Here is a 12,622-nt window from a genome sequence, read left to right on the forward strand (position 1 = left end):
AATCTGATTGACGGCGTGTCGAAGCGTATTATCTAAAGAATAAAATCATCTTCGAGTATTGACCAAAATCCAGGTAAAGCGAACCCCCACAAGAAGATTAAAATATCTACAATATAGCGAAGTATTTTCTACAAAGATAACTTCTGCTTAATATTTTTGAATAAAAGAAACTCTTAGGACACAACGTCATCGAGCATTGGATTTGTCCCCAAAATACATAATTTCCTTGTTATGTTGTCCCAGTCCGTTATTATGTTGGATTACTAGCGGCAGGGGGAAATCGTCGATTTGTGCTCTATTCGTCGTCAGTATGAGAAAGGAATTCCGTGTGACAACATTCTGTCACCGCGGTTTTCTTCACTTCCTATTCCCAAAAGTATGTTTGAAAAGTCACGTGACAATCAAATCAGTAGGCAATGGTGATTTGATTTTGATTTTTGAAAAGTTCCAAATGATGCGTTGAAAGGACTGTTTTCGAGTGCAACCCAGCTGCTGTGAGATGCAAAATGATCGAAGCTGCATCTCTGAGCGATACCTATGGCACGAAGAAGTGAACAAGTACTTAGCAGGTTTAGCGCAAAGTTATGGCAATAAAATCGAAATTTTCTCCCGTGCCATTTCGTACGAAGGTCGTGAAATACAAACGGTTAGAATCAGTCCCGATATACAACGCAAGCGGGAAAAACGTCTCTGCGTCCTGATAGATGCCGGAATTCATGCCCGAGAGTGGATTACGGTATCCGTGGCGCTATACGTGATACAACAATTGGTCGAACGGGATGCCATAAACTCGAGATTACTGCGAAACTTTGACTGGATCATATTGCCACTCCTGAATCCCGATGGATACGAATATAGTCGAGAACATGTAACACGCTGAATATCATATTATTCAACTATCGCTAATAGTGATGCTTTTCTGAAATTTCAGAACAAAATGTGGCGGAAAACTCGTCGACCGCTCGGAGCGAATCGATGCGTCGGAGTGGACTGCAATCGAAATTTCAACGTTTCGTGGGGGATCGGAACTAGTAGATTCTGCTCGTTACTGTATCGAGGCGAACGACCATTCTCCGAGCAAGAAACACAAAACCTAAGGAATATTTTCCAGCGACTTCGACCCAACTGTAGATTCTACCTCTCACTGCATTCGTATGCCAAAGCTATCCTGTATCCTCGAGCTTATTCAAGGTAACTGAACATTATGGTATATTAGTTTGAGAATAAAGAATTCCATTATGTTTGCTTGAATTTCAAAACTTTGTTTAATATGCTTCTGATCGCTTGGTGTCAGGTCCGGACTATATGGTTGATGCATTCAAATTTCCCAACCAAGTTCTCGAAGATTCTGGCAAGTCACTACAAACGTGTGTGATCTTGCGTTGTCCAGATGAAACACAACACCTCTTCTGTTCGCTAATTCTGGCCGTTTCTGGTAAATCACTAGCTTAGTCCTGGTTTGGCCACCGTGTGAGTTGCTTCACCTCGCTTTGACCACGATCGTCTTCGCACAATATTGTCGTATGTGAGCTAATTGTCTTCCCCAGCTATTATCCTTTTAAGAAATGGGCCGATTTCATTCCGTTTGGCCAAGGCTTCGCAGATGGAAATTCGAGCCATCGTGTTTTTGGTGTAACACCGAGCTTCTTTGTGAATCTAGCTTTGCGCAAATGGTTCAAAACTTTTTTATGGTCAATCTTAAGCTACGGTCAATCTTAAGCTACTGGGTCGTCCCATACATGCAAATCAAATATCGAATTTCGTGGTATGGGTAAGTTCGTAATTCTTCGGATCGTTTGACATTTACTCGCAACCGAGTAACTAACAACGTCTAAGCCCGGCTAGACTAAAGGGATGGGTAAAACGGTTCACTTCGGTTAACAGCTCTTCTTACTCTTCTTTTAACCTTCAATGGCCGAGAAAAATGTTGAGTTTCCGATAGTTGTTTTTGTCGATGAGCATCGCTCCCATTCGAAATGGTTCAATTCGCGGCAATATTTTGGTCTGTCTTTTCCAAACTCCACTGATTTAATTCAACCACAAGACGTTCCACCTGACATTTTGAAAATAAGAATGCAATGTCTTCAAAACGAAATTTCGTTCCAATGCAGGGTAAGAGAAAGAAAATTGCAAAGAGTAACCGAAAGAACACCTTTAAAACCATGCGGATCGGCAATAAATTCCGTTGGTTATCAAGCGTATTCTATAACGAACTCCAATTGCGACTATGGCGAGTTATTTTTGAGAAACCTGAGAAGATAACCGAGAGAACTCTCCTAAAACCAGAAGGACCGGCGATACATTATAATCATCGAGTGTAATCTTTATTGAACTCATATAGCGACGTTTAAGAGTTATCTTCGGGAAACCTGAGAAGGTAAACTCAATAACGCATATCGTTATTCAACGCGCATATTGTTTAACGAACTTCAAGTGTGATATATGATATATACAGGGTTTTCCAACTTTAAATTCCGAAAGTAAATTGAAATAAAACACACTTAGAATTCGAATTTCAATGAAACTTTTATTTCAAATTAAAGTTTGGTTTATACCATTATGTGTGAAATACAACATCATTCAAATGCCCACCTAGGGCTTCCTCGCACACCTTCATCCGGAACAGGTAATTTTCGATGACTTTTCGGCACATATGGGGCGGTATCTCGGTCATAACTTCACGAATGTTGTCTTTCAAATGTTCAAGAGTTTGCGGAGAGTTGGCATAGTCTTTCGCATAACCCCACAAAAAAAAGTCTAGCGGGTTCAAATCGCATGATCTGGACGCCCAATTGGCATCACCAAAACGCGAAATTATGCGTCCCTCAAATTTCGTTCGCAATATGGCCATGTTCGGTCGTGTTGTGTGGCACGTGGCGCCGTCCTGCTGAAACCACATGTCATCCGTATCCATATCTTCAATTTGTGGCAAAAAAAAATCCGTTAACATGCGGCCATAGCGCTCACCATTCACAGTTACCGTCTCGCCGTCCTCATTTTCAAAGAAATACGGCCCGATGACTCCACCAGACCATAATGCGCACCAAACAGTGACTTTTGGCGGATGCAATGGCCTCTCAACAATCACGTGTGGATTTTCTGAGCCCCATATACGGAAATTTTGGGTGTTCACATAGCCACCGAGCTCGAAATGTGCCTCATCGTTGAAGAAAATTTGATGCGAAAATTCAGCATTTTGCTGCTGTTGTTCGTTCACCCAATCGACGTATGCCCGACGCATTCCATGGTCACCACGCTCTAATTTTTGTACCAGTTGGACTTTATATGGATGTAGGTGCAAGTCCAAATGCAAAATTCGTCACAATGATGTGTTTGACAAGCCCAATTGCTGAGCACGCCGTGGAATCGAAACATTCGGATCATCCTCCACACTGGCAGCAACAGCAGCAATATTTTCGGCCGAACGCACATTACGATGATGTACAGGTTTCACAATATCCGCTACGGATCCAGTTTATTCGAATTTACGCACTACATTAGCGATTGTGTGCTCTGTAGGCCGTCATGACGACCAAAATCCGTCCGTAAGAAAAACATTTGCCGGTTTTTCATCATTTTTATAGTATAATTTAACAAAATTAACACGTTGTGCGATGCTAAAACGATCCATATTGTAAAATGGCAGACATTCAACTAGCGATATGACGCTTTGGTTGACAGCTATGTCAAACGGTTGTCAGCGCAGGGCTGTATACTTTCGGAAGCCCGAAATGAAAAACCCTGTAGTATGATATACCTTAAGGTGAAGGTGGAAGCTAGCCATTGTAGTATAGGTAAACCCACATGTAAAAATGGAGTAATAGTGTTTGTGAGAGAAGAGCAAAGCACACGTAAATAGATCAATTCACTTATCAGACTGTGTGGCGCTTCATTGACACGAGTCTTTGAATACATTTGAAAACTTACATTATAGACCCATTAAACGTAAAAATAATATTTGTATTGATATCAACACAATTTTATTCTATTGATTTTCAAGACATGAAACGGTATGGCTCAGGAATAACATTTTATTGAGTGGTTTTTATAGCTGTTTCGATGATGTTGTCTGGCATCAGTGTCGGAAAAATAACGATGCTTTCACCAATACAAACAAAACCATTGCCGAAAATTGAAAAATTAAAATTTAACTTTCAGAGCACTGAAAATTTAATATCTTGTGAGTAATCAAGTAGAGTTTGGTTGATATTACTTGATGGGAAGTGTGCGAAAACGATCATTTTCTTCACACTGTTTCGCAAAATCATTGATTTTCGGGCGAGGGGTGAGGGAGGGAGATGAAAGAAATGAACGCCATTATGGCAGCTATTTGTGGCTAGCTTCCACTTTCACCTTAAGAAAATAACGCGAACTCTCTTGCTTCAATTATTGATAGCTACACACAGATTCATGTTTCTTGTAAACGAAATTTTTCTTTCACTGTTTATTTATTTAACTCTCGCGTAACTTTTGAAAAGGTCCAATGTAACATTTTCGTCAACTCGAGAAAAACGGAGTTGAAGACCCGAACATTATTTCGCGAATTGTCTTAAAAGCTATCGATCTTTATCGCTGCTTTCACCACTAGCTGTCAAGAATAACTCCGTAAAACCAATTGTAACTATCGTTCCGTGGTTTGAGATTAAAGTTGAAGCCTCGTAGCGAAAAATGTTACATTGGACGTTTTGACTGCCCGCGTTTGCACATTGGACATATTACGTTGCACGATTAGAATTTGAAACTAACTAATGAACAACAATCCAAATATCAGCATTTCGTTCTAAAGACAGATTATTATTGTTATCACTCGTTGAATTGCACTGAAATCGATAACTACACCTGCAAGAAACAAATACTCAAAACGACCGAAGTACGACTTCGTGATGTTTTGACTGCTTTATTACTTCGGACGTTTCGGGCGTCGGAGGAAAGTGGTGTCCGAAGTAACAGCCGGGTGCTTAAAATCCGAATCTGTACATTGGATATTTTTTGTATCGGCGATAAAAAGATGAAGAAGATAGATACGTGAACGATTGTTTTTGTAATGCATTCAATGATTGAAAACTACACTGAGAGAAATAATTAGTATATATAACGAATTTTTTGGTAAATACTACCAATCTATAGTCATTTTCGACCGTACTAATAAACACATATGTCAAGCAGAACCATGATTCGGAAGCCCAATATCGGCTACATTTTCTCGCCGAAAATGCACGTATCAGAATTATATCCTTATTATACCTCCGTATTGCCTTATGGGAACAATGAAAATGGTTAATACGCGCTTTTCTCACCAATTTTCAGATATGACAATATCCAAGCTTACTAATGTTATCGAGTAAAATATACTAATCTCTGGTAGGGATGCGGGTTTGTTGACAATATGTACAAAAAATTTGTACATTCTACTAATTTTGCATTACCAAATGTATTTAGTAGTTTTCGAACGAGGATTTTTCTAAGGGTAATAGCGTGCATCTATTAACTCGATTTGTTTACATTTGTTACATAGGACCTTTTCAAAAGTTACGCGAGAACTCTTTCGTTACGACGTCCTGTGTGTACGAGTGTCGTCTATAGACGACATCCGCGCGTCAAGCTGTGTGTACGAGCGTCGTCTTTAGACGACATGAAATTCATACTGCTCTTCGATCACACCAGCGCGATGTGCATACTCTTCGGCGCAGTGCTCCGTACAGGGGTAGCACTTCGGCGGAGCACACTGCCGTAATGAAAAGGTTAAGAATCTAATGTTTCTCACAGTCCTGTAAAGTATTCTTCGAAAATCACTGATTGTACAACAACGATGGAAGTGTTAATCATTTTGACCGAACATTCGAGATAGAATGAATCTTCAACCGAACTGCAACAAATCACTCCATTGAAATTTGCAGTTTTTGACGTAGGACTACGTCTTTCATTTCTATACCGGGGTGTAAAATCAAAGTTTCGAAAACGAAAGCGTTACGCCGGAGACCGAGATTTTGAGCGTCAATAGCTCCTAAACAACTGAACGAAATGGTATGATAAACACTTCATTCGAAAGATAAAAAGTCTACGCGTTCTATACTTGTTACTTTTTGATCCAAAAACTTGTTCCAATAGTCTTAAAATTGCTTTCAAAACAGGCTATTGAAATCATAAGCTAGCGCCGCTCGGAAATCCACTCAGTTCTAATTGCACAGCGATTGGAGCATGTTGTCGCTGTTGTGGTGAAGCTCTTCGTTTATCATGAAAGCGCGGATGAACGGAGTCACCAAGAGCCTGTTTGTGCACCTTAGGCCAGACATGAATCCACCAGGAGGAGAGTGATGCCACAAACGGTTCCCCGGGAAGATCTCGAAGCAGCCGCTACACACACACACACATACACGCACGGAATTCTTTCCGTTTGGATGCCATTCAGCATCGAGAAAGATCCGGAAAATAATCTGCCAGGATTTTAAAATTACATTCATGTGAAAGAGTTTATTTTGATGTTTTCTATCCATGTAACACTGTGACCAAATATTTTTCAATCAAGTGCTATTAACAGGTGGTTATCGAATTAGCATTAACTACTGGTGGGCTTCCAGTATCGAGGAAAATGTGGAAATATCTAATCGTTACTGAAAATAATCTGCCAGTTCCGCTGGGAATTTAAAAATACATTCATGTGAAAGAGTTTATTTGAATGTCCATGTAACACTGTGACCAAATACATTTGGTTTTGTGACTTTTCAATCAATCGCAATTAACAGGATAGCTTCTGAAGATTATTCTTCCCCATCAGTAGGATATTTCCGTATCCAATATTGTATGCGCCCGCAATCGAATATTGCTCAGTCGCCGAAAGTTCCGAGCTCAGAGAGTTCATTCCCCTCTAGTTTGCCTTCCAAATCGCCATCGTAAACCACGCCTTCTCTCGATTCAATCACGCACAAAAAGCATATTTAAGCGATATTCTGGTGGTGAGATGCATTCATTTTTCGTGAGGACATCGACAAGACAACATCGTTGCTGAGGATGCTGGACGGCGAAGGATCGAGATCTGCCCTGAAACGCAAGCAGTTTGTTTGAAACTGTGAGGGAGCACAGAGAAGCCGATCCTTCAGGAGAAGAGAAGGTGACCATCGAAGCAGCCGCTACACACACACACACATACACGCACGGAATTCTTTCCGTTTGGATGCCATTCAGCATCGAGAAAGATCCGGAAAATAATCTGCCAGTTCCTCTGGGAACTTAAAATTACATTCATGTGAAAGAGTTTATTTGAATGTTTTCTATCCATGTAACACTGTGCCCAAATACATTTGGTTTTGTGATTTTTCAATCAATCGCAGTTAACAGGATAGCTTCTGAAGATTATTCTTCCCCATCAGTAGGATATTTTCGTATCCAATATTGGATGCATAAAACCTTGTACCTCGAACGTAACGCTCTCGTTTTCGAAGTCCCCCAAATATTCATTAATTCATTCATTCAGAATGGATTCAGATTCAACTTCAAACAAAGGATCACAGAATCAACGATAGTCCTACGGCACCATTGCGGTTATACCATAGATATAACCCACTTTCTGTGTTATGCTTTCCACCACACCACACAACTCCTTTTTCCAACTATCACAAAAAAATCGCAATAAAAAGCTTTTTGCGAGAAAACGTTGGTTTGTTGTTAAACTGTATTGAGCAACTCTAAATAACACTGCACGGAGCAACCGAGAATGCGTCTGCGACCGTTCGATCGAGACCGGTATTTAAGTCAAACACTATGTGGACTGAAAAGCCCCGCAATTTTTAATTAAAACAATCGTTTTTTGAGCAAAGCTGTATTCATTTCTCTACATAGAACCCTATTCCAGAAAACGAGACGAGCAGACGAGCGCTCGTCTCGTTTGTTTTGCTATTCCAGATGACGAGCTCGACAAGAAACAGACGATTAACTCGTCTGACTCGACGAAAAACAAACGAGAAACTCGTCTGAGCCGACGGATTAAAATCCAGTGTCTCAACTGTCAGCCCGACAAGCTGAGTTTTTTTTTGATTAAGGTATATATAAATAAGGTGTGTGTGTGTATATATACATAAAGTGTGTATATATAAATATCAGGTGATGTAATCATGCGATATGTACTTTGACCCATACTGGAATTGTTGTCGGTATTGTTTACAAACAGACTGTCGCCGACTAAGTCACCCATAGAATATACAGATTGGAGATGCTACACAATCTAATACGGAGTCTAAGCTTTAGATGCTTTTAGTTTGTAAATTAATGAATTACTGTTACAAGTGGTCTTATAAGAAAAGTGTTATTCTGAAAACCATACCGAGAATGGTTGCAAAGTATTGTTATGATTCGAAGCGGCGAATGTGAATGAAACCAGGAACATCTGGGATTCGTTCGATGCAAGCGGCAAGGGTAAACTGTTCAATCAAATGAAGAAAGTAGCTGTCGGCAAAGCTATTAAAAAAGCTTTTATTCGGATATATAAAACTGCACTGGAAGAGTGGGATAGCGTTTGGGAGCTACAACATGTAAGTTTATTGAAAACCCGTTTCATTACAAGCCGTATTTTTAATTCGTATGCATATTCAATATGACCAAGGCATTCACCATCAAGAGCAGATACTAAAACCTATCGCCAATTTTTACTTTACACAGAAACAGGTACGCGATCTACTCCTATGTTTTATATAGGATAAGCTGTTTCATAGGATTTCTTCATTGTTGCTACTGCTCCTGTTGTTATTGTTGCACATGCTTTTGGTAGGTGTACCTTTCAGTATGGTGTTATTACCGCTGCCTCCAACAATGAATTCTCGAAAGTATAAAGTATAGTATTATACTGGTTCATAGGTCCGATTGGTAATGCTAAAAGTGAATTGCATTCTGAATATCATTTTATAATTTGAGTTTCCTGCCACACTATTTTCCAAAAATTATCTGCGCTGTTTAGCCCCACTCTCACACTCAGTTCCTCATAGCTCTCTTCAATAAAATGATTCGAGCAAACACCAAATTTTTAGGTCTGGACACTAGGTATCAGGCAATAACAAAACAAACAACCCCTGCTCCACAAACCGTATTTCCCTTCATATTAGAGCCCCGCACACTACAGACTTTTCTTCAGCCGACAGTTTGGTCGGATCGGCCTACTGGTGCAAAAACCGACCCAAATGAATCAGTGTAATGTGCGCACATGCATACCTATCCGTACTGATTAAGAAGCCGACCGAACTATTGGTCGACAAGTCAGTCTGCAGTCTGCGGGGGCTCTTAATGTGACGATGATGCTGGTGTACATATATATACACACCTATACACATATATATATATATATATATATATATATATATATATATATATATATATATATATATATATATATATATATATATATATATATATATATATATATATATATATATATATATATATATATATACACCTTGATCACAACCAATATACACACCTTGGTCACAACCAAATGTAAATATTGATGATATAAATATCAATATTTACATTTAAATTTCGTCGAAAATGAAAGAGCTCTACCAGTCTACCTAATAAAACATTCCATTGAAACTCGTGTACCGGAATAGGATATTTTGCTCGTTTCGACAGTGACTGAACCCGAGACGAGACGAGACGAATTGCTCGTCTCGTTTTCTGGAATAGGGCCCATAGTTTTCTTCAAGGGCAATACCCTTGGTATAGCGAGTTTCCAACATTTAGATTCCATTTTTGTAGTACGAAACGTCTTCGAAATATGTCTCAGTGCCACTCTGCAGGCTGCCTTTTGGACTCAGGAGTGTGGTAATGGATCCACGTTTCATCCATTGTCACAAAACGTCGAAGGAAGTCCACTCGATTACGCTTCAACAACGCCAAACCGACTGTTGAATCATCGACACGCCGCTGCTTTGGTTGACGGTCAGCAAACGCGGCACCCATCGCGCGGATAGCTTTTTTATGTCCAAAATGTCGTGCAAAATGTATCCCACTCGTTCTATTGGAATGCTTACGACCTCAGCTAAATCGCGTAACTCCACTTTACGATCTTTCAAAACGAGTCGATGCACTTGTTTTATGATTTCTGGATTCGTAGCCTCTTTTGGCCTTCCAGAGCGAAGTGCATCTACGGTGCTTGTACGACCCATTTTAAATTCACTAAACCACTAAACTGTTCTCGAAGGAGCAGAAGTGGAATAACATTTCTTCAGCCACTTCATTAATTGTTCAGGAGATTTTCCCATCGAAAACCAATGTTTGATCAAAATACGATATTCCTCTTTTTCCATTTTGTATACCAATGCTCTGGAAGTGGCACTTCAACAACTGTAGTTTGTGAACAAATAAACGAAATGTCATGGAACTTGACAATTAGGGCCCTATTCCAGAAAACGAGACGAGCAGACGAGCGCTCGTCTCGTTTGTTTTCATATTCCAGAAGCCGAGCTCGATTAAAAACAGACGAGTTGTTCGTCTGGCTCGACGACCGTTCGACCGCGCTCGTCGATAAATCAGTCGAATCGTCTAGTTTGTTTGATGTGTTTCCATCAAATTCATTTCAGTAATTGCAAGATTTTACAGATTTTCAAATGGGCCTCTTCCAAACAACACAACCAAATGTAAACATTGAATTCATATCCAGGGATGCTAGATGACTGTTTTGAATATATTAACACGGCACGAAAAAAGTCTTCACATATTGAACGAAAATGAGTAATTCAAAACAACTACTTTATTGGAAATACGTATATATAGATTTAAAACTTTTCTTGATAAATCGTTGATTAGGTGAACAAACATTGCCCCCAATAAATCCATAATAACAAAACGTCTGAGTGATAAAACCTCGCTCGAGGAAATGAAACCAAAAGATATATGAAACTTATTCCTTTTTGTTATGCTGTTTGTTGTTTTTCTCAAAACAAAAACATGTCTTCTCATCTGATATCACTGATCATACCGAGAAAAACTGACTGAAGTCTCTCCAGTCTACCAAATAAAACATTTCAATGAAACTCGTGTACTGGAATGGGATATTTTGCTTGTCTCGACAGTGACTGAAGCCAAGACGAGACGAGATGAATAGCTCGTCTCGTTTTCTGGAATAGGGCCCATAAGCTAGTGACAGGTGAACCTTTCGAAATGAATGTTGTTCATTTTTTAATAACATCATCTGTTGAAAAATCCAGGGACTTGTAGTAACTGTGTTTTCTACACAAAATATATCTTCCTTGTGGTTACATATGTATGTTGAGATACGAAATAAAAATAATAAAAAATCAGAAAATGAATAACCAACATACATCAAATTTACCTTTCTATTCCAGAACGCTCCCACACAACTGGAAACACCAACACGACGTGGCCCAGGCCGGCGCTGATGCCATCTTCAGAATGTGCGGACTAAAGTACCGATGCGGTAGTGCTTCTTCATTCCTGAAAATATCGGTCGGCGGTTCAAGTATCGATTACGCCCACGACATCGAGAAAGTCCCATTCGCCCTGGTAATGGAGATTGCCAGCAAGGGTTTCCATCCGGCCGAGCAGAACATTGCCCGTATTTGTGAGGAAAGCTGGACCGGAATCAAGGCGATGGTGATGCAGCTGGCCGTCAGTCCGATTGTTTCTTTCACCCGCAGTAAAACCGCGTGTTAGGAATTCTGTTATTACATTCTATATTTCAGTGCCGTCAAATTCTTAATTCTCCACAACAGACGATAGACGCGAAGGGAATCATCATCAATTTCACTTTTCTGATAACTAGAACCTTTTGCTTCCGGTGTTGTGTTATGTTTGCAAAGACTGGATTAAATAATAAAAACAACGATAAAAAATGTAAGCTCCCTCTCATCCGATGCGCGTCTTGTCTCCGTTACAATGCGAAATTCACGCTCACGTCACGTCATTATCAATAAACTAATACTACTATATCTTGTTGCCGATAGAAATGGATGTGTTCTACCGCACTATATTTTCTCCCATATTTGTTTTGGCAGAATTGATCATTTTCTTTTCTTTTCCGCCCGCTGTTTGACTACATGTAATTAGATTGTTTGTAGTATCAAGTATCTGTAGTATCTTAAACGCTAGAATGCTATATTATCCTGTCCTTAAAAAGTAGAGGTCCACGCAAAAAAGAACGTTTTACTGCGACTTGGGCGTACCAAACTTCACTTTCAATCGCTCGTAATGTTTCTTGTCCTGTGGGGAGAAAGAAATAGAAAAACAAGTATTAGTTTTAGGCACTAATATTCCTGGAGGAGTTTGAAGGAGCTAAATTCTAAATACTATGTATAGTTCTAAAGTAAATTTTACCCTTTTAACGGGTGTTAAATAAAAAATGATAATTTTTTCAATCAAATATAAAAAACAGGAAGTGGGTTATATCTATGGTATAACCGCAAGGGTGACGTAGGACTATCGTTGATTTAGAGATCATTTGTTTGAAGTTGAATCTAAATCCATTCTGAATGAATGAATAAATAAATATTTGGGTGACTTCAAAAACGAGAGCGTTACGTTGGAGGCTCAAGGTTTTATGCATCCAATATTGAATACAAAAAACCTTGTTCTGAAGAATAATCTTTAGAAGTTTTCCTGCTAACTGCACTTGATTGAC

The 12,622-nt window shown here is 39.5% G+C and overlaps 2 protein-coding genes across 2 annotated transcripts in view; one reads left to right on the forward strand and one right to left on the reverse strand.

Annotated features, from left to right (window-relative positions):
* Nucleotides 1–464: 464 nt before the first annotated feature.
* On the forward strand, nt 465–12,223 carry LOC129768289 (carboxypeptidase B-like). Its single transcript, XM_055769822.1, has 3 exons — nt 465–868; nt 932–1,191; nt 11,331–12,223. Exons 1-3 carry the CDS (start codon nt 500–502, stop codon nt 11,656–11,658), a joined length of 957 nt encoding a protein of 318 aa, XP_055625797.1. The 5' UTR covers nt 465–499; the 3' UTR covers nt 11,659–12,223.
* Nucleotides 11,662–12,622, reverse strand: part of LOC129768288 (nuclear valosin-containing protein-like) — a 28,289-nt gene continuing 27,328 nt past the window's right edge. The window contains exon 6 of the mRNA XM_055769821.1: nt 11,662–12,204. Within this exon, the coding sequence (XP_055625796.1) occupies nt 12,148–12,204 (57 nt within the window). The 3' untranslated portion in view covers nt 11,662–12,147. The remainder of the gene's footprint in view (nt 12,205–12,622) is intronic.

The sequence above is a fragment of the Toxorhynchites rutilus genome, chromosome 2, assembly GCF_029784135.1.
Source record: "Toxorhynchites rutilus septentrionalis strain SRP chromosome 2, ASM2978413v1, whole genome shotgun sequence".
Lineage (NCBI taxonomy): Eukaryota > Metazoa > Arthropoda > Insecta > Diptera > Culicidae > Toxorhynchites > Toxorhynchites rutilus.

What these genes read in the sequence shown, in the direction of transcription:
- LOC129768289 (XM_055769822.1), top strand. Translation starts at nt 500, where the DNA reads ATGCAAAATGATCGAAGCTGCATCTCTGAGCGATACCTATGGCACGAA. An exon ending in ACGAATATAGTCGAGAACAT is followed by an intron (nt 869 to 931) that starts GTAACACGCTGA and finishes CTGAAATTTCAG; the next exon opens with AACAAAATGTGGCGGAAAAC. An exon ending in TATCCTCGAGCTTATTCAAG is followed by an intron (nt 1,192 to 11,330) that starts GTAACTGAACAT and finishes TTTCTATTCCAG; the next exon opens with AACGCTCCCACACAACTGGA.